This window comes from Emys orbicularis, chromosome 10, assembly GCF_028017835.1.
Source record: "Emys orbicularis isolate rEmyOrb1 chromosome 10, rEmyOrb1.hap1, whole genome shotgun sequence".
NCBI lineage: Eukaryota > Metazoa > Chordata > Testudines > Emydidae > Emys > Emys orbicularis.
The window spans coordinates 87,146,520-87,165,995 of record NC_088692.1 but is presented as its reverse complement, the minus strand read 5'-3'; the positions used below and the strand labels follow the sequence as shown (position 1 = coordinate 87,165,995).

The following is a 19,476-nucleotide window of genomic DNA, read 5'->3' as shown; positions in this document are numbered from 1 at the left end:
TTACCTTTCTACTGCCACATTTCTCGTGATGATTGGGACCAGGCTCGGGCCATATATTAGGTCTGTATGGGTATGTCTGCACTGGAATAAAAGACCTGCGGCGGGGCCAGGTCAGCTGACTTGCGCTTGCGGTGCTAACAATTGCTGTGTAGCTGTTTGGGCTCAGGCTGGAGCCTGGGCTTTGGGACCCCTTTCCCTCATGGGATCCCAGAGCCTGGGCTCCAGCCCAAGGCCAAATGTCTACACTGCAGGTCAACCGCTCCATAGCTCGAGCCCTGTGAGCCCGAGTCAACTGACACGAGCCAGCTGCGGGTGTTTAATTGTTTTATTGACTTACCTTATGTGCTAAGGATTTTGTCTTTAGTTGTTCTTTGGAATAACAAAGCAACTGTGTAAGAGCATTCTCCTACAGGTGGATAGCCAGGGACAGATTTTGTCCCCAATGGTCTGCAAGGTTAAAGGTCCGTACCTGCAGATACAATTGTATGGTTAAGTCCTAAAGCAAGGCAGGATGGTGCTGCACTCTTCCTATGTTATAAAAAAACAAAATTGGGAAAAGTAGAAAACCAAGGGCCCAGCATTGCAGTCTTCAAAAGACAAAACTCCCATCTCTGTACACTGAGACCTTTATCTATGTAAGTTTTGCTGGTGTAAAACTAGAGACACTCTGTTGAAACTCAAGCATCCAACCTATGCAAAGGCAGAAGGGAGCTAAACTTTGTGTTACATCCCATCTAGCACGTCCTCTGTTGACTACAAAAATACAATAACCTAGGTAACTAATCTTCTTGAGAACGCAGTTTAGTTACTGACACACATGCACGTGGAGGTGGATCTTGCTAATTTTGCGTGTTTGAAACTAGGGATGGCTGAAAATTTTCCATCTAAACTGTTTATCAGTTTACAATTTCGAGTTTTCATGAAAAATATTGAAATGTTTTTGGCTGAAAATTCTTGAGTTTTGGTGTTTAGAAGAAAAGCTGAAATTTTCCTGTGGCGAACAACTCCATTTTCCAACCAGCTCTCATTTAAACCTCGTCTGTTAATATTGGGCCTGATTCTCCACAATCTAACACGGGTGTCAATCTTCAGTAACTCCCACTGAAGCCAATGGATTTACACCGATATAAGCCAGCAAAAGGAAAACGAGCCATTAACTGAGACTCTTAAAGCAGCCAAGGAGATTTGGTTGCCCCATTGCCATTAAAATACCCCAGGTGGCTTTGAAAATCTCAATCCTTGCTTCTGTTACTTTTTGACAGAGTTTTCAGTTCTACATACAGGAGCCGATTCTTCTCTTATTTACACGTCTGTGAATCAGGAGTAACTGCACTCTGCACTGAAGACAGTGAAGTTACACCAATGTAAATGGATCAGAGTCAGGCCTGCTGTGCTAGATGTTCTGTCTTGTTTTTTCTTCATGATACCTTTTCATTATATTGCTGTTGGTAATGTTGCCCGGATTCCACCCAGCAGGTATTGGATAAGTTGCAGCAGTTTTTCGTTAAACTGGATATTGTTTTTAGCATTAAAAAAGATCAGTCTAGCCACAAAATTTTGGATACAATCTCCATGTCTCATCTTCTGTGCTGTCTAGAATTTCTTCTAACAGGTTTTAAAGGGTCTTACCTCAGTTTTCTTTGGCTAGACTCAGGAGTTTCTCTGCTCATGAAGTCAGTGTTGCAGATCAGTTACTATGGTTACAAAGAAGCAGATTTACGCCTAACATTCTTACCTGCAAAAACACTTTTCCATCCTGCATTTTCATCAGAGAAACTCCAATCTCAACCTCTTGATGAGCCCTTGTTTTCCATAAAAAAGACTGGTCCCCCAGAACATGCTGTTGCCAAGTGGTTACCTTTAAAGTGGTCATTTACCAACCATGACCACAACATAGACTATGAGACACCGCAGCTATTTTCTGCCCTACGGGGGACAGAAATGCTGTGGTATCCTAGATATCTCACTGGAGTAATGTTCACTTCTTTTGATTGTCCCCCCGAGGCATTCTTTTCCTATTCAGTTCTCTGATCATATGCATCTAATGTAAAGAGATGCGGGGTCTCTTTTCAGGTGTTGGGGAGCCTACAGCACCTACAGGTATTTGATGTGAGACGTCTTTCAACAATAAAGCGTTCCGCAAAGGAACAAATTTCAAAATGACAGCATTAGGATGGAAATCAAAGTGGGTGATTGTGATGTTGCACTCTATATGATTTTATGAAAATATGCTAATGAGTGTGAATATAATGTAACCGGAATATGCTGCATGCAAAAGGTCTCTTATCATTACAAAGCTTATAATCTACTGAGTGTGGTCATCCTATTTGTATAAATGTATCACTCCTGTATTTGAAACTAGAAATATAAAATAGAACTCTGAGGTCCTATTGTAGTTATGCAAAGTGTGGGCCATTAATGGTGGTTTGGAATCTTGATGGCTCCCATCAACTAGGACAATTGACTGTGGATGGCTCTGTTTGCTTGTAGGCCTTCCTGTGAGGCAGGCTGGGAGGAATGAAGGCTTGGAGTCTTGCAGTGGCATGTGATCATGTCACCTGAACTGGAATCCATCTTTAACCTGGTGCTTTTCCATTTAGAAGGAGGGGTGGGAACCCAGAGAGGGACAAAGGATTCCCACCTTGTACAAAGCTATATAAGGGGGTGGAACAGAACAAAGGGGGCTGCAATCATGAGAAATCCCCTAGCTACCACTTCAGCTGGAACAAGGGCTGTACCAGGGGAAAGGATTGTGCCCAGACTAGGAAGGTGTCCAGTCTGTGATAGAAGCTTATTGAAACATCTGAGGGTGAGATTTTATCTGTAATCGGTTTTCTTACTGTATTAGGTTTAGACTTGCGTGTTTTATTTTATTTTATTTTGCTTGGTAATTCACTTTGTTCTGTCTGTTACTACTTGGAACCGCTTAAATCCTACTTTTTGTATGAATAAAATCACTTTTTACTTATTAATTAACCCAGAGTATGTATTAATACCTGGGGGGGGGGGCAGCTGTGCATATGTCCCTATCAGTGTTATAGAGGGCGAACAATTTATGAGTTTACCCTGTATAAGCTTTATACAGGGTAAAACGGATTTATTTGAGGTTTGGACCCCATTGGGAACTGGGCATCTGGGTGTTGGAGAAAGGAACACTTCTTAAGCTGTTTTCAGTTAAGCCTGCAGCTTTTGGGCGACGGTGTTCAGACCTGGGTCTGGGTTTGTAGCAGGCTAGTGTGTCTGGCTCAAACAGGCAAGGTTCTGGAGTCCCAAGCTGGCAGGGAAAACGGGTTAGAAGTAGTCTCAGCACATCAGTTGGCAGCTCCCAAGGGGTTTCTGTGATCCAACGTGTCACAGTGATGTGGCTCACAAATTTCAGGAACCATGACTTTGCTGGTTTGAAGACCTAGGAAGGATGAAAAGGAACGTGGTAAAGATAGCACGTCAGGAGAGGGTGGTAGGAAAACAGAGGAAGCAATAGATGGATTGTATCAAAGAAGGTGGTAAGCAGGTGGACTTTAGTGCCTCGGACAGATAAAGATGACAGACGCTTGGGATAGGGGGAAGAAGAAGTAAAGAGATCCATGGTGAGGATTATATTTTAAACAAAATCTCCTCTAGGAAGTGAGCAGTATGTGTACATGTAGGAGATTGACACTGTGTTCAGACACAACTCAGGGTGTATATGCCTTTGAATAACGTTGAGTGTCATCCATATCTGGAAGATGCCCCAACCCCATACCTCCAGACTAATGCTGCTAACAGCCTCGCATAGGCATTGAGTGAGAGAGGACAAGATGAGACTTCGCTCTTGGAAGAACAACAATTGCTAAGCACAAGACTTTGGGTCTTGACAAGAAATAGGAATGAGTCCATTTGTGAGAAGCCCTGGCCAATTCTCCCAATATCTACAGACAGGTCAGCGGCATCTTATGATTTGATTATCGTAGGCAACAAATAGCTCTAATTATATTAGCATGGATACTTGACTTTTTCATCCATTACTAGAAGGTCATCAGCCCTCCCCAGTCATGCAGTCTATTTACCCAACTCCATACCTTGCCTGACAAAAGGTCAAGAGGATCTGAGAGAATACTGAGGAAAATTGTCTGGGCAGAGATAATCTTTTCCTCTAAAGGGCCGGTTAGAGTGTCAGTCGAGTTTCATGAGCATAGGTAGAGCCAATGCGGCTTTAAAAGAGGCCAGCAGCTTGCCCTCCTAACGGGTGGTGTTGCCAATCTGCATTAACTCTGGGCCAGCCCCTTCTCCCTTGCCTTCCTCAGGCTGAATGTAAATCTGGAGCACACGCGGTGGCCCAAAGTTTCCCCAAAACCTCGAGAAACCCAGAGAATACTACTGGCCAAAACTCAAATAGAGTTGATGTCCCTCCAAAGTCATTGCCCTACCTCCAAGGACATAGACAGGTTAATCTGAATCTTCTCAGGGAGAGGAACTCAAATGAGCTAATAAGGCGACATTGCCACTACTAACCAACCTGTCCATTGTTTGAAACGAATCTATTGATTGAGATTTGTTGGAGACAAGAAACTGCTCTTGCAGTATTATCCAATCAGGTTTCGGTGATCCATGCAAAGGTGGGGCTTCAACTTCAAACAGTGGCAACCCTCGGACCAATGACGTTGGTATACTCAGCATAAGCAATTGATCCTTGACGTTCCAGCCTCCTGAGAGAGAGCCACAGGCGAAACCTATAGAACTGACTTCAAACATTTCAAACTTGGCTCGTATTTCTTTTATTCTTTTGGCAAGCATCATCGCCCTTCTGGTCTGCCCGCCTGCAGAACCCAAAAGTGAAGAGGGAGAGGAGAGGAAGGATTTGATCTGATTCTGTCACATGTTATGCACAGTTGTTAATGTTTTCCCCGTAGCACCTCCTCTGTGGGTGTGTCCCCGGGAAATGCACGCTGGTTTAGAGTTCTTAGGGAAGCTTCCTGGGAACAACTGACTATGATCAGAAAGTCCGTCTGCCAGTTAAGCATTTACCTTATTTAAAAAAAAACACCCCATACTTTGTTGTAGTTAAACATTGCTGATGATAATATGTCTTTACAAATGATAAAACCAAGATTTTTTTTTTTTAAAACAGACTTTAGATTCCTGGGGGGAAATAATAATGGATGCACTCAGCTACGAGAGAGTCAGGAAATGTCAGGAATTAGTTTTACCTTCCATTTTTATAAATCTTTGCATACTCCATTATGGATTTACACAGCAAAGAAATAGCTATTTACATTTATATCTGTGCCTGGCCCCAAATTTCTGGATGATAAGAAATGTCCCTTAGGTTAGCAGTGCAAGCCAGAAATATATTATTCATGCTTTCTATACCAAAGAAAACACTGTGGATACCATAGTACAGCACAAATAAAAACCAGACTCCTTCATTTCATTTAGAGCAATTACAATTCTTGAACTAGATCAAGATGTATTTCATCATTCTTTTTCACAGTCTGGATACTGTGAGAGAGAGAGAGAGAGAGAAATCTTCACATCCCATTGGCAGTCTGTTTCCTTTCTATTTACATTCCAGCTCTCTTTTGAGCTCATATGCAGCAACAAAATATGTCCCTAAAGAAACCCCTATAGCACACAAAGAATTTAGTGTTTTGGTTTATTTTAGTGACCACAAAATACCACCCATACAAAAATGCGCGTGCTGCCATATTTTGATCTTGCCTTTCTTAGACAGTCAAAGTTCTGATGGTGAATTCGGTTATCATTGCAAGCTAACCATTTTAATTCTTTTTGGTTGAGTTCGTCCCACCAGGTTTGTATCATAGCAGTTCTTCGCGATGTTAACACTGAGTTAGATGGGGACTTGGACCAAATGCTTATGCAGGGGAATAAGGGGGAGGAAGAAATTATCTTACACCTGGGTTGGCTACTTGGCTCTTGGAGCAAAGGAGAAAAAGGGCATTGTGTACCTGCTTACCACCTCTCCCTGCGTGGGTGACTGAGATGTAGGACAGGAGGGGCAAGGAAGGGCTGGACCCTTAGTTATCTCCCAGTGTCTGAGCCACTTCAAGGACTAGTACAGGCAGGGCCGGCTCCAGGCACCAGCTGAACAAGCTGGTGCTTGGGGCAGCAGATTGTTCGAGGCGGCATTCTGCCCAATCGTAGGGCGGCACGGCCGCTTTTTTTTTTTTTTTTTGTTCCGCTCCGGCCGCCCTGTAGGGGGCGGTGGCGCGGAGGACCGGAGCGCCCTGCAGGGCAGTCCTCTTCCTTCCCTCCCCGCCGACCGGAGCGGAGCCCTTGCGGCAGGTGGCGGCGCAGCGGGAGGGGCCGCGTGGCAGCGCCCCTGCTGTAGCCCTGGCCGCGCCCTCCCCTTCCCAGCCAGTCCCCCTGCACCCGCGCAGGTTTTTTTTTTTTTTTGCTTTGCCATTCTGGCCGCCCCGTTTTTTTGTTTTTGTTTTTTTGCTTGGGGCAGCCAAAAAGCCAGAGCCGGCCCTGAGTACAGGCCATCAGCAGTGCCGACACCCTAATTCTTCCCCAGAGCAAGGTGAAAGAAGGGAGGGAACTGAGCCTCTGGGGGGTGTCTCTGAAACACAGTGTCTTCTGGAGTGATGCATTTTTCACACCGTCCCTTGCTCAGGGCTTTACCTAAAGGCACAGCTAATGCTTTAAGCCAGGGGTCGGCAACCTTTCAGAAGTGATGTGCCGAGTCTTCATTTATGCACTCTGATTTAAGGTTTCCCGTGCCAGTAATACATTTTAACGTTTTTAGATGGTCTCTTTCTGTAAGTCTATAATATATAACTAAACTATTGTTGTATAAAAAGTAAATAAGGTTTTAAAATGTTTAAGAAGTTTCATTTAAAATTAAATTAAAATGCAGAGCCCCCCCGGACCGGTGGCCAGGACCCGGGCAGTTTGAGTGCCACTGAAAATCAGCTCACGTGCTGCCTTTGGCACGTGTGCCATAGGTTGCCTACCCCTGCTATAAGCAAAAATGCACTTTAAGCTGAGACTGGTCTGAGGTGCAAAGCCGGGCTGGGCATGGAGATCCGATCTGGTCCTGAACTTCTCCAAACTCTGCTGATGGTCACAGCGGAGGGGTTTGGATTCTGGACCAGGTGTATTGCAGAAGGGGGCCTCTTAGTGAAGACCGCAGATTCAATGCAGGTTTAAGCGTATAATTTCATATGCAGGCTTTTTAAACAAATGTCTGAGCCTTAAAGATCACACGTTTCAGTGCTTCCAGTCTCCATGTCAGAGCATCCTTCCACCTGGGAGAGATCCCGCTTTAGAGTCCATCAAGACTGTTCCCTACTCAGCTGGAGAGCTCGCTAAACATTGGCTTCCTTTCCCCCTGGAGCTAGAACAGCCTCTGCTCCCAGAGCAAGACTAAATTCAGCCTATGGCAGAGCATCAAACCATCACTAAACCTTCTGGAAGGATTGTCTAGGGGAGAGAGCACTGGTTTGGGATTCAGGAGGTGACAGCTCAGTGCCTGGCTCAACCACAAACTATTTATTTGGCCTTGGGCAACTCACTTAATCCATCCCGTCTCTGTTCCCCAGCTGTGAAATGGGGCTAGTACATCTCTACTTGACAGGGGTGCTGTGAGGATAATGACTTTGTGGCATTCAGACATTATCATAATGAGTGCCATATAAACCCCCGGATAGGAATCCAATCTGTCAGAATAGTGACCCAGCGTTCGGAGGGAGGTGGTTGAGAGGTGCAAGTGTGCAAGGAGGATGTCCAAAGATCTTTCTTTTGTTGCTCCTAATCCCTGTCCTGTCAGCTGTGGTTTTCCAAGGGGACTTGCTCTTGCATTGCCGAGGATAAACATGTGATTGTCTCTCTCCTATCTTTGCTTAGAGGCTGCCTCTGCAGCTAAGGAATTCCTTACAATGATTTCAGCACCCAGACGGGTTAAACCTCTGTGCAGGCCCCAGATGGGCTGGAGAGCGGAAACAGGCGTCTTCCTTCAGACTTCTGCAGCTGTGACCCCTACACCCTAAACAACGGGTTTTAAAAAGAGTTCAGATCCAGGTCGGCCAGCAGTCTATTGACACGGCACCCTGCTGGGGAGCCAGGGTCCAGGCTTGAACTTGGGCCCTTGCTCCGAACGAAGGCTCAGCCCGTGCCTTTGCCCTTCTGCATCAAAGGAGTTTACTGGTAACAGGGGAGCTGAGCTGTAAAAGCTCTGGCAATGCAAAGCGCCCTCCTCTTTCGCTAACTTCAGAGGGAGCTACTGTGCTCAGAATCTCCCAGGATCAGACTCTGCGAGCTACGGATGTGTGATCAGGGAGATGCTGATGGTCTCAGTAAGCTGTAGGAGAATAGAAGGAGCAGATCCCCTATAATCAGTGTGGGGAAGGGCAGGGGAATTCCATGTAATAATTATTGGGCTACAGAACATTCCTGCTGGGGCGGGGGATGGGGCGGCAGAACGGGACCATGCTAGGCAGAAATAACGCTCAGCAGATGGATAAATGAAGTGCAATGCCTGGGGGTAAAGTCTCCGTCCCAATATCACCTCACTCCCAGTGCTCCCCTGTGGGTCAACAGCCTGGCACACCCAAGGCAAGTCCCAACAGCAGCCAGCTGGGAGTCTGGGGAAGCCCTAAAATGGAGGCAAGGCGAACAGCTGAAAAAATGAGTTGGTAGCTGTGTTTCTGCACAGGTGGTATCATAAGATTAAAAAACCTGGAAGCAGTTTTCCTGGCTGGTTTCTTCACTCATAAGAAGAAACAGAAGGCACAGGCTCACAATGGATCTACCCGAGAATGAGATTTTTCCTTTCAAACAGTGTAAGGAGTAACATGCCTGAATTGTATCTATTCTTAATGCCGTGTGTTGGGTAAGAATTAGATTTCACGGTGCTTTACACTGGAGATCAGTGTCGTTAGGGGAAGATCTCCTCCTCCCTACCCGGGACCTGAACTGATTAGATCTTTTTTCCCCCCCATCTCAGGATTCTGTGACACCTTCAATATTGACACCAAAAGGCCCCGAATCATACCAGGCTCTAAAGAAGCGTACTTTGGCTACACGGTGCAGCAGCATGAAATCGCTGGGAAGAAATGGTAAGTGAGCGCCTCTTATCCCTGTGGTCTAGCAAGAGGAAGGGTGTCATTCTCTTAAAGCCAATCTATGCAAAATGCTGTATGGTCACGCCATCTCGCTAAAGGCGTTGTCTCAGAGAAGGCAGCGTTGTGGCTTTCTGTTCTGAGAGCGACTACGAGGCAAATTCTGCTCTCCCTTACACTGGTATAAATCTTTGACCTTCCCTAGTGCCTTCCATCTGAGGAACTCCAAGTGTGATTCACATGAGAGGTTCTGTCAGAGAGAGAGTTTGTTTCCCTTCCATAGAAGCTGATGGGTGTCGAGTTTCCAGGTCCTGCTGTTGCCTGTCATTTGTACATGGCTGGTTCCATTCCCATGAACATTACCTTCGATCTTCAGGTGGGTTCACACCTCCGGGGGTTCTCTTTGAGTTTCAGAGTCTGGGACTCAGAGAAAAACTCAAAGCAAAACAGCCTGGCTTTTGGTCCGAACCGTTAAGTTTTACCTGGTTTCCACCCAAATGCACAACATAGGCCAGATTACTTTGGGTTGGGTATGAAAGATGAAACTTGGGTGAATTTTTATCTGGCTTTAGGTTTCATGGTGAAAAGTTTCACTCCTAGCCAAGGCTGGAAAACATGAGGACAGCCTAGGATAATATGATGATTCACCAGATGTTAGAGATGTCACTTAGTGCACTTCTGGAAGGCACTCAGATATTACAGCGATGAGGGTGGTATGAGAACATATGCAATGCCCCAAAACTTCATTAACACAGAGTTAAGGTTGCCCAGTGGTGCCTAGCGCTCTTCCAGAGTCCGTAAATCTCTGAAAACCAGGATATGAAGAATTTATGGTACAGGCCTCCTCCATTTCCCCCTGCCCCTAATCCCCCAACTCCCTCTACTATGTCCCCCTCATTCCTCTCACCGCTCTCCTACCATCTCCCTTAATCCCCTTCCCTACCACTCCTCCTTATTTATCCCCCTCCCCTCGCCACAGCCTGAAGCCCCCTCTCCCTTCCCCTCCCAAATGCCACACCCCTGTACAGCTCCAGCACCCCAACACATTCTCCCTCAGTGCCCCTCCATATTCCTTTGGTTTGCACCAAAAAGTTATAAGACTCTGAACATGTTTGGAGCAGCTCATGTTGGCAGGGGGTGGGTGTCTATGTACTAAGTCACAGGGGACTTGCTTTCTTTGGTCTCACTGTCCTATTGTTCAGGAAAGAGGATGACGTTATCCTAACTGCTTAATAGAGTTTTTCACCTTACCTGTATTGAAGTTAATGTTAATTTCCTTGACAATACTTCTAAAGGAAAGTCTGAGTCTGTGTGTGGATTTTAAACTATTGCTCTTATCGTATGTCACCTTGAGCCACTCGGATACCGTGACAACAGACTGCCTGGACACTCTTGTTTCAACAGAGCCCTAATCTTGCTGCGTGCGCATTTCACTTTGGCACCTGCCAACCCGGAGTTACACCCCTTACCCTTAGTCACCTTTTCAATCAACCAGAAAGGGGCTGGGCACTAGCTGAGATAAGACCCAAGCAACCGAGATCAGTTTGGGGAGGATTGGAGCCATCGTTTGTGCTTTAGGTGTATGCGAAAAATCAATCAATCAATAAAAGAGATGATGATTTTGTAAAAGGCTGGGTTGGGGTTGGGAGGGGGAGGGCTGTATCTTAACAGCCTTGTTCAAATGGCACCAAATCAGACCCCTGACACGATCTGGCACCACCATGAGGCACAGCACATTTCAAGACCATCCTCGTCAGCATGTGAATTTTAGAGCATTTATAATAGCCCGCATCCAAACAGAAAATGACTCTCAACCTTAACTAAAGCAGTGCTAGTGCTATTCTAGAGACTAAACCAGACCACACCGCTTATTGTCCGGCTGCTTTCTGGGACTTGTTGCCCAGCTATGCTCGGTGCTCCCAGACGCTGCTCTCTCTGTCACGTTGTGAAGGTGCCCACACCCCAGGCGGTAACAGTCGATGTGTGCGAACGAGCTGGAGCAGCCTGCGGTTTGTGCAGAAAGTTTGCAGGGTGCAATGGGGAGGGGTCTAATGACTAGAGCAAGATCTGAGGCTTTGCATCTAAATGCTCAGTCATTGCTATGTGTGAGGGTGGCTTTGTGCACACTTTCCCCATGTTAATGTTGGGCTTTGCTGTCTCAGTCTGGGAGGATTGCTCTGATTATTAAGATATTCACATGCGTGAAAACCCACCAGATGAAAAGTCCTTTCCGTGGCCCCCAGATCGTCAGCTAACCTGGGGGAATTGTCTGTCTAGTCTCTTTAGAGGCACACATTCTCCCTTACAGTGTGGCCTCACATGACGTAGAGTTGGTGGAGTGGCTTTTAGGCCTCCCCCACTGCTGTTCTCATGTTCTGCCATTCCTTCACTCTGCTGCAATATGGCTCAGTGGCTTCTTTTACTTGTGAGTTAATGAGAGGTTCTGATTTAACCTTGGATTCCCCAGCTTTTGTCATCACAGCCTTAACATATTTAGATGCAGTTTCTTTTCTGTTTAATTTAAGGTTAGTGATCTGCCCAGACAGGCTGTCCTGTGGTGAATGACGAGTCTCTGGCTGGATTTATGCCCTGATTGCCCTAAAGCCAAAGGGATGGTGTGTTTTTCCCAAATCGTACCATATACTGCTTTAGTTAGAGACGACTGCTGGGGGCCGGAGACTTGTTAGAAACAGCAAAGGTTCACTCCGTGGGCACAAGAGACCAGCCGTAGGAGTACAGTGGTGGATCAGAGCTCCGGGATGCTGCTCATGACTCCAGAACTCCTCGCTGTGATTCTTCTGAGATCGTTGCAGTTATATAAAGCATTGGTGTTTCCAATCTCTGGCCTCTGGTTTTCCTCACCCTACAGGAGGGGACTGAATTCAGAGATTCAGAGAACGTAGATTGACATTCCTGTGAGAGCCGGCAATAAGGGACTGGTTTGAAAAGGCGAATGGTGGCACTACTATGCGTTCACCGTTGCCAAATGAAAAGGAAAGTTTAGGTATTTAAAAGTGCCCTTTAAAACTCTTGGCTGAGACTTTCAAAACTGGGTGCCTGTATTTAAGACTGAGGTGTTTTCCTACTGCTTACATGGGACCACCAATATGCCCCAAATTATAGTTGGCTCTAGGCTTACATTTTCAAAAATGACTCATGTTTTTTGTGTGTGTGCGCCCGACTTGAGACTCCGTATGGGGTGTGGCTTTCAGAGGGTGGGAGCACAGCACTTCCTGAAAACCAGGCCCCTTTGAGGCATCTCAACCTGGGCAAACCCACTTTTGCAAATGTGGGCACCCACGTCAGCGGCCTGATGTTCAGAAGTGCCCCCAGCTCCCCTTGACGTTGACTGGATTGCTGGGTGTTGAGCCCCTCTGACGATGAGAGTCCACGTTCTTTCCATGACGCCGGTTGGCCTGTCTTCCTCCTCCTTTGGGTCACTTTATCTATTTTGGAAAGACAGAAGAAATCCTCTTACATCCTGGTATCAATGTGTGGAGACCTGTGGTTTCCATCTGAGGTGGGTAGCAGATACTTCTATTGCAGGATTTTGGTGGCTGGTGGTCCAAGTGCCACATTTAAACAGCTCATCCGCCGCATCCATCTGCCAGCAAAACCAGTGCAAACAAATGAACAAAGAAATGAGAGTTGCCAGCTATTTCTGTTTACTAAGAATTAATGTTTCACTCGTCGGCTTGGTCCACACTGGGGCGGGGGATCGATCTAGGAAACGCAACTTCAACTACGAGAATAGCGTAGCTGAAGTCGACGTTTCCTAGATCGAAATAAGTTTACTTACTGCGGGTCCACGCGGCGCAGGCAAGCTCCCCCGTCGACAGCGCTTCCTCCTCTCGGCGAGCAGGAGTTCTGCAGTTGACGGGGGAGCGCTTCTGGGATCGATTTATCGCGTCCAGATGAGACGCAATAAATCGATCCCAGAGATCGATCTCTACCCGCCGAATCAGGCGGGTAGTGTGGATCTAGCCGTCAAATTCCTTGTGGTTCAGGGAACAACGATGCAGCTGAAGAACCTGCTAAATCAACACCAACTGTTATTCAGCATGTGTATTAATCATACATTTTAAAATTAAACATGTGGGGAAAGAATAAACTGCATTCCCCAAATGCCACTCAATTGGGGATTTCAGTGCCATTTGCAATTGTTTGGATTATTTCTTCGCCTCTAGGAGCAACCAGTAATACTTCTCCTTGTTAAACAAGAAAGAGTGAAAGAGTGGATACTTGTGTCCACACACAGATCTCTTCATTTGGATATAAATGTTGGTATTTGCCTCCAAGGTGGTCTTTCCCAAACACTTTGGGGAACAAAAGACCCTCTGCAGGCATGCTCACGGAAAAGCCAATAAAATGAGGAGCAAGCATGAAATAATTTCCTGACTATTCATCTTGCTCGGGTAGAGGAATAGGCAGGAATTGCCCATGTTAGAGTCACATTTTCTGTGCCCAGCACCTTCCAGTTGAACTTTAGTTCAACATGGGAATAGCACCTTTTCTGTCATGATTCAAAATGCCACCAGCATTTACATGTGCATTAGATCATACAGCCTTGAATTAGGCTTGCATCAGAATTTCCTGATGATTGGAGTGTCCAAAATCCAAATCTTTCTCCTCGTGCCAATCTCTAATATAGTCAAAGCTGAGTATGAATCACAGTGCATGGTATATTTATCCCATCTGATCTCCTGCTGTAGGTGAGCCAGCAATTCTAATAAAACTTACAACCATAATCAATCTCTGGCAGGCTAAAGCAGTAATTTCTGCCTGCTAATGCAGTATCGCTCTGGCAATGTTGATCTTTAATCATGATTAAAGTCTTCAATCCTGGTTTACATCCACATGATACACTGCTAGCAATTGCAACTCCGGCTGCTCCTGATTGCAGCACTCAGTCACTGTTGAGTGTCCCACTAACACCTTTGCAACAGAGACAGCAGGCGCTTTTGTATATAAAACGGATAGACATCTGGTTTGCAATGGCCTGAAGTAAGATACTTATGTGTTGGAGTTTCTCTCTACCATTTGTTGGTCAACGAGCCTAAGTCGTGGCAATCGCTTTGTGGGGTACGTGGCAGGTGAGAGCTAGGATGAAGTATCTGTTTTCTAAAAGAACAGGAGTATTTGTGGCACCTTAGAGACTAACAAATTTATTTGAGCATAAGCTTTCGTGGGCGAAAACCCACTTCATCGGCTGCATGCAGTGGAAAATACAGTAGAAAGATATATATACAGAGAGGACATGAAAAAACGGGTGTTGCCATACTAACTATAACGAGAGTAATAAATTAAGGTGGGCTATTATCAGCAGGAGGAAAAAAAACGTTTGTAGTGATAATCAGGATGGCCCATTTCCAACCGTTGACAAGAAGGTGTGAGTAACAGTAGGGGAGAAAAATAATTAGCATGCAGAAATAGGTTTTACTTTGTGCAATGACCCATCCACTCCCAGTCTTTATTCAAGCCTAATTTAATGGTGTCCAGTTTGCAAATTAGTTCCAATTCTGCCGTTTCTCGTTGGAGTCTGTTTTTGAAGTTTTTTTGTTGGAGTATTGCGACTTTGAGGTCTGTAATTGAGTGACCAGGGAGGTTGAAGTGTTCTCTGACTGGTTTTTGAATGTTTTAATTTTTGACGTCTGATTTGTGTCCATTTATTCTTTTGCGTAGAGAAAATGTATCAAGTTTGTCCTCGCTGGAGAGAGTCACAATTTTTCTAGATTCCTAGATTTTATTTTAAGGCCAGAAGGAAGCACTATGATCTTCTAGTCCGACCTCCTGTCTAACACAGGCCACAAAACGTCACTCCCTAACTTCTGTCTGAGCCAGCTAGAGTGTATCATTTTAGAAGACTGTCCAGTCTCTATTTAAAGACTTCAAGGAACGGAGAATCCACCGTATCCCTTGGTACGTCCTTGGACCGTTTGCCCAGCCGAGTCACTCCATCAGGCTCCTGTCCTCACCCCAAAGGCATAGCCAGCTGAACTGCAGGTGGGGCCAGGGCCCTGCCTCTTGCCGGGCACCTAGCAGAGGCCCGGGGCTGAGTGTAGACCATGTTTATCTGTTCCAGGCTTAAGTGCTACTGCTTGGCATATTCTCTCCAGTGCCCCAAGGCCTGCATTTGCCCTGAACAGATGGAATTCATCGGCAGGTGCTACAGCTGTTTTCCTGTTCTCTCTCCCATCCTGTCAGCCTCCAAAGGGCAGGGTTTGACCCATGGTGTTTATCTGTCTGAAGGAGCTAGGGGCTATTTGGTGAAAAAGGTTCAATGTGCGATATAGAAGCAGCCTCTCGTGATTTCGCTTTGCTTCTAAAGCGAACGGCAACGACTAGAGGATTGCAACGTGATTCACGCCGGTGTATGTCTTTAAACCACTGGGAGACTGCAGCTGGCACAGAACACAGCTGCTCGCTTCCTGAGCAGAACATTGCATTGAGAGCACATGAGGCTGGTGTTCTGGGATCTGCACTGGCACCTTCTTGGGGTCTTTGGGTGGAGTTGAAGGTATTGGTTATGACCTGGGACTGGCTTACCTGAAGGATTGCCTCCCTCCCTGTGGTGAGCAGGGGCATGCAAGCCGGATCCCCTGTTATAAAAGAGAAGGGGCAGCTGGCAGGGTGTTCTCTGTGCGGGCTCTGGGACTTGCCCCTCTCCCCCAGTCCAAAACTGCCTGAACTTAGTGACTGAGCTCAATGCAAAAAACACCTATTTGAGAGGGTTTTTTGGGAAGGGCTGAGGGCCTACGTCCTGGATGATGAAGGGGGTAGATAGCTGGCTGAGTTCCTGTAGCATCTATGAATTTACTGCTACTGAGGTTGAATTTAAGGGCCAGATTCTCATATTGGTGTATGACACCCCCCCACACACACTTGCATGCATGCACTGAGCATGTGCACTTGGGGATTTGAGAGCCAAAATTAGGCACAGCCAAAAGGGTGTGCACACTTTTCTGTATTCCCATTTACAATCAGAACCTAAACTAACAGCAGACTTCATTTTTAAGGAGGTATCATCCCAGCCTCCTGTTTTGCAGGTGCAATTTTTGCACCCACAATTGACTGTAGGTGAAAATGATGTATTCCAGTATCTACTTGCCTGAGGTGGCAGCCAATCAGGTAGCTAGCTAGGGTTGTCATGTGTTGTTAATAAGGAATTATTAATCTTCTCGTTTGCAGAAACTGCTTCCTATTTGAAGACTTCATTAGCTAATTTTAGCACTCAGTCAAGTTTTGCAGTCTGTTATCCCACAGTAAAGTCCTTTGGCAACTGGGTGGTAGAACAATTCTGCTAAGTAGCTGGCTCAAATCAAGCCTCCATTGATGGTGACCAGAAGTCATTGCCATCTGATGGCTTTGTGTGAAATGAGCTGTGTATCTTAGTTCATTTCCTAGAGAGCAGGGATCACATCACAAAATCGGGGCAACTGCCACAAAATTGGCATCCTTAGTTGTAGCCTAGGCAGAGAAGTCAAGACCCTTGCATGGAAGAAGAAAGATCCTGTGACCCCAGGGCAAGATTGAGGCATATGGGCAAGTTGGCTTGGCAGGGGTGGAGGGGTCTCCATTTTCCGGGGCTGCTCATCTGACCTCTTTCACAAGCACTGCCTTCTCACTTATAGACACCTGCTGTGGGATAATAGATGAAATACTGGATTTGCGAGGACCTGATCCCAAACCCATAGCAGTCAATGGCAGTCTTTGCACTGATGTCTGTGATCTTTGATTTAGGCCCTAGTAGATGTTTGGTTTCTGCAAAGAGTTTTCTGATGGGTTGATTCTGAGCTCAGGAAATTCTGTTTGAAGCTGCAGATCTCAGAATTAGATAAGGAAGAGGAAATAAGATGCTTTTCCTTTAGCTTCCTTCCCCCTTTTGCTTTGGACACGATCCTTTTTTGAAAATCCTCACTTTGATCTTAAAAGTACATGCCACCCGTAGAGAACTGTACTGTGACAGAAGGCAAAGGGCATGCAAGTGTGTGGACATCCAGATGTTAATTAGATACATCGCATATTGCTCCAAGCTGATGTGCCAAACTGCTCCTCAAGCAATGTTCCTCATCAGGCTGTACACGGGAAAGACTACAACGACTGCTGGAAAAATCCAACAGGGGTGGCAACACTGTGGTTCTACAGTGCAAATGATTTAACTTTAAAATCTCTTCTACAAGGGAGACCCTGGTGTATTGGGAAGAAAAGAGGGTATTTTAGCAGAACCGGCCTACTGTCCTGTTCCTCTCCGGCCTACTGTTGTGTTCAGATATTAAGAAGCTTGAAAGAGGAATCCCTTCTGCAAGAAAAGTTAGTGAGGCTCTTTCTCCACCAGGAGCTCCACTTCTCCCCTTGGATGCATGACCCTCGTGTCACATTCTATCTCATGAAGTCAGTTGTGCCTAAGTTATTTACGCACTGCACTGAGCCTACGGCTGTATTTTGTAATCTTTCCACTAATGGCTACCCTCTCATGATACAAGAAAAGTTCCCGGCTTCAGAGTTCCTACTCGCCAAGTGGGTATTTATGATGATTAAATGTCCAGTTCCAGGTAACCTGCCCCTTTCTTTGCAAACTTAGCGTCGACTATGCAATAAATAACAGCCTCACTCTTGCAGTTGCTTAGCTGGGTTCATAGAGTAGAGAGCGCTTCTCTCAGCGCTCTCATTTTCTGGCAGAGGCTGGGTCCAGCTCTTTGTTCACACGGACAAAATGAAGCAATTTACACTCATTTCAGCAGCCATTTTGTCTCAAGGTTTTACTTATCAAAAAGCTCCAGTCTTTGACCTGATGGGGCTGAGAAGTATGGTAAGAAATGAGCCATTAGTTGCTTAAAGCCTCAGACCTGTAAGTGAAAGATTGGTTGTTTGCTGATTGTAAGGACAGATTTCCCCCTCCCCCCCCAGCCCTCAAGGTTCTTATCCTTGATCTCTCTTTGTGAAATAGAAGGTCTGTGACATTCCCCAGGGTGAATTCCTGCGTCCCCTTGGCTCTCCAGCCTGGAAAGCCTTTAACACTGCTTTGCTAGTGAACATCAACCCTGCAGAGTCACTCCCAGCTGAGTACATGAATGCTATGCCCAGCCATCCATGAATAGATACAGGGTGACACCTGCATATCCCACAGTCCCAGCCTTGCCCCCCAGAAATGTGCGTCTTGTACGGTTCAGTAGCCCACTGGATGGTACAAACTCATAATTTTAGTCTGTCATTCCAACAAAGGGTAATAAATACACCAGCCTTTTTGACCTGAGTAGAGATTTCCCAAACACTTCAATCAAACACACTGGTTTAAATAAAACAGTAAAACAAGTTTATTAACTAGAGAAAGATAGATAGATAAATTTTAAGTGATTTACAAGTGATAAAGCATAAAATTCAGAGTTGGTTACAAAAGAAATAAAAAGATAAACATGCAAGCTAATTCCTAAATTTACCACGGCTAATAAATTTAAAAGCAAATAGGTTTCTCTCACCCCAAAACTTACAGCAATCTGTACTGGCTGCAAAAACCTGCAGGCCAGGAACACTCCCCCCCCCCAGTTCAATGATGCGCCATTTGTCTTTCAAGCAATCTTGCTGCCGTGAGTAGAGATGGGGAGGAGAGGTGATGAGGAGGTCGCTGTCTCTCCTTTTTATAACCTCCTCCTCTCTTTGAGGATTACCCCCTGCCCACCGGGGTGTAGGCAAAACAGTTCCCTGTGAACATGAGATTCAAAACGTCTTTCAGGTGAATTGCAGATTTCTTTGTTTACAGTCTCCCCTGCTGGCAAATGGTTGCTTCAGCAGTTAATAGTTTTCTAACACCTGTGGTCAGTTCTTTGCTGTCTCTGAGGAGCTAGTCTAGGAGCATTACCCAGAATTGTAACATATTTCAGTAACAAACATATAGTAAAATCTCATAGCTTTACACACAGTGTTGTTACACACTTTTAAACAGGACAATTGTGATCAGCAGATTATGAGTTTTCAAATGATACCTCACAAGGCATACTTTATGTAAAATATATCGTAAATGTACAAAAGTGGTGAACATGTGGTACAGGGTGTCACAAGGTCCTTGTAGACTGATAGAGAATGTTTCCTTGCTTTTTTTTTTTTTCAATATAAGGGCATATCAAGTGGTGTCCCACGGGGGTCAGTTCTGGGTCCAGTTCTGTTCAATATATTTATCAATGATTTAGATAATGACAGAGAGAGAGAGAGTAAAGTTTGTGGACAATACCAAACTGGGAGGGCTTGCTAGTGCTTTGGAGGATAGGATCAAAATTCAAAATGATCTGGACAAACTGGAGAAATGGTCTGAAGTAAATAGTATGAAATTCAATAAGGACAAATGCAAAGTACTCCACTTAGGAAGGAACAATCAGTTGCACACATACAAAATGGGAAATGACTGCCTAGGAAGGAGTACTGC

The 19,476-nt window shown here is 45.6% G+C and overlaps 1 protein-coding gene across 1 annotated transcript in view; it reads left to right on the top strand.

Annotated features, from left to right (window-relative positions):
* ITGA11 (integrin subunit alpha 11) overlaps positions 1-19,476 on the top strand; it is a 157,411-nt gene that overhangs the window by 14,141 nt on the left and 123,794 nt on the right. Inside the window, exon 2 of the mRNA XM_065412727.1 lies at positions 8,945-9,056. Coding sequence (XP_065268799.1) covers positions 8,945-9,056 — 112 coding nt within the window. The remainder of the gene's footprint in view (positions 1-8,944; positions 9,057-19,476) is intronic.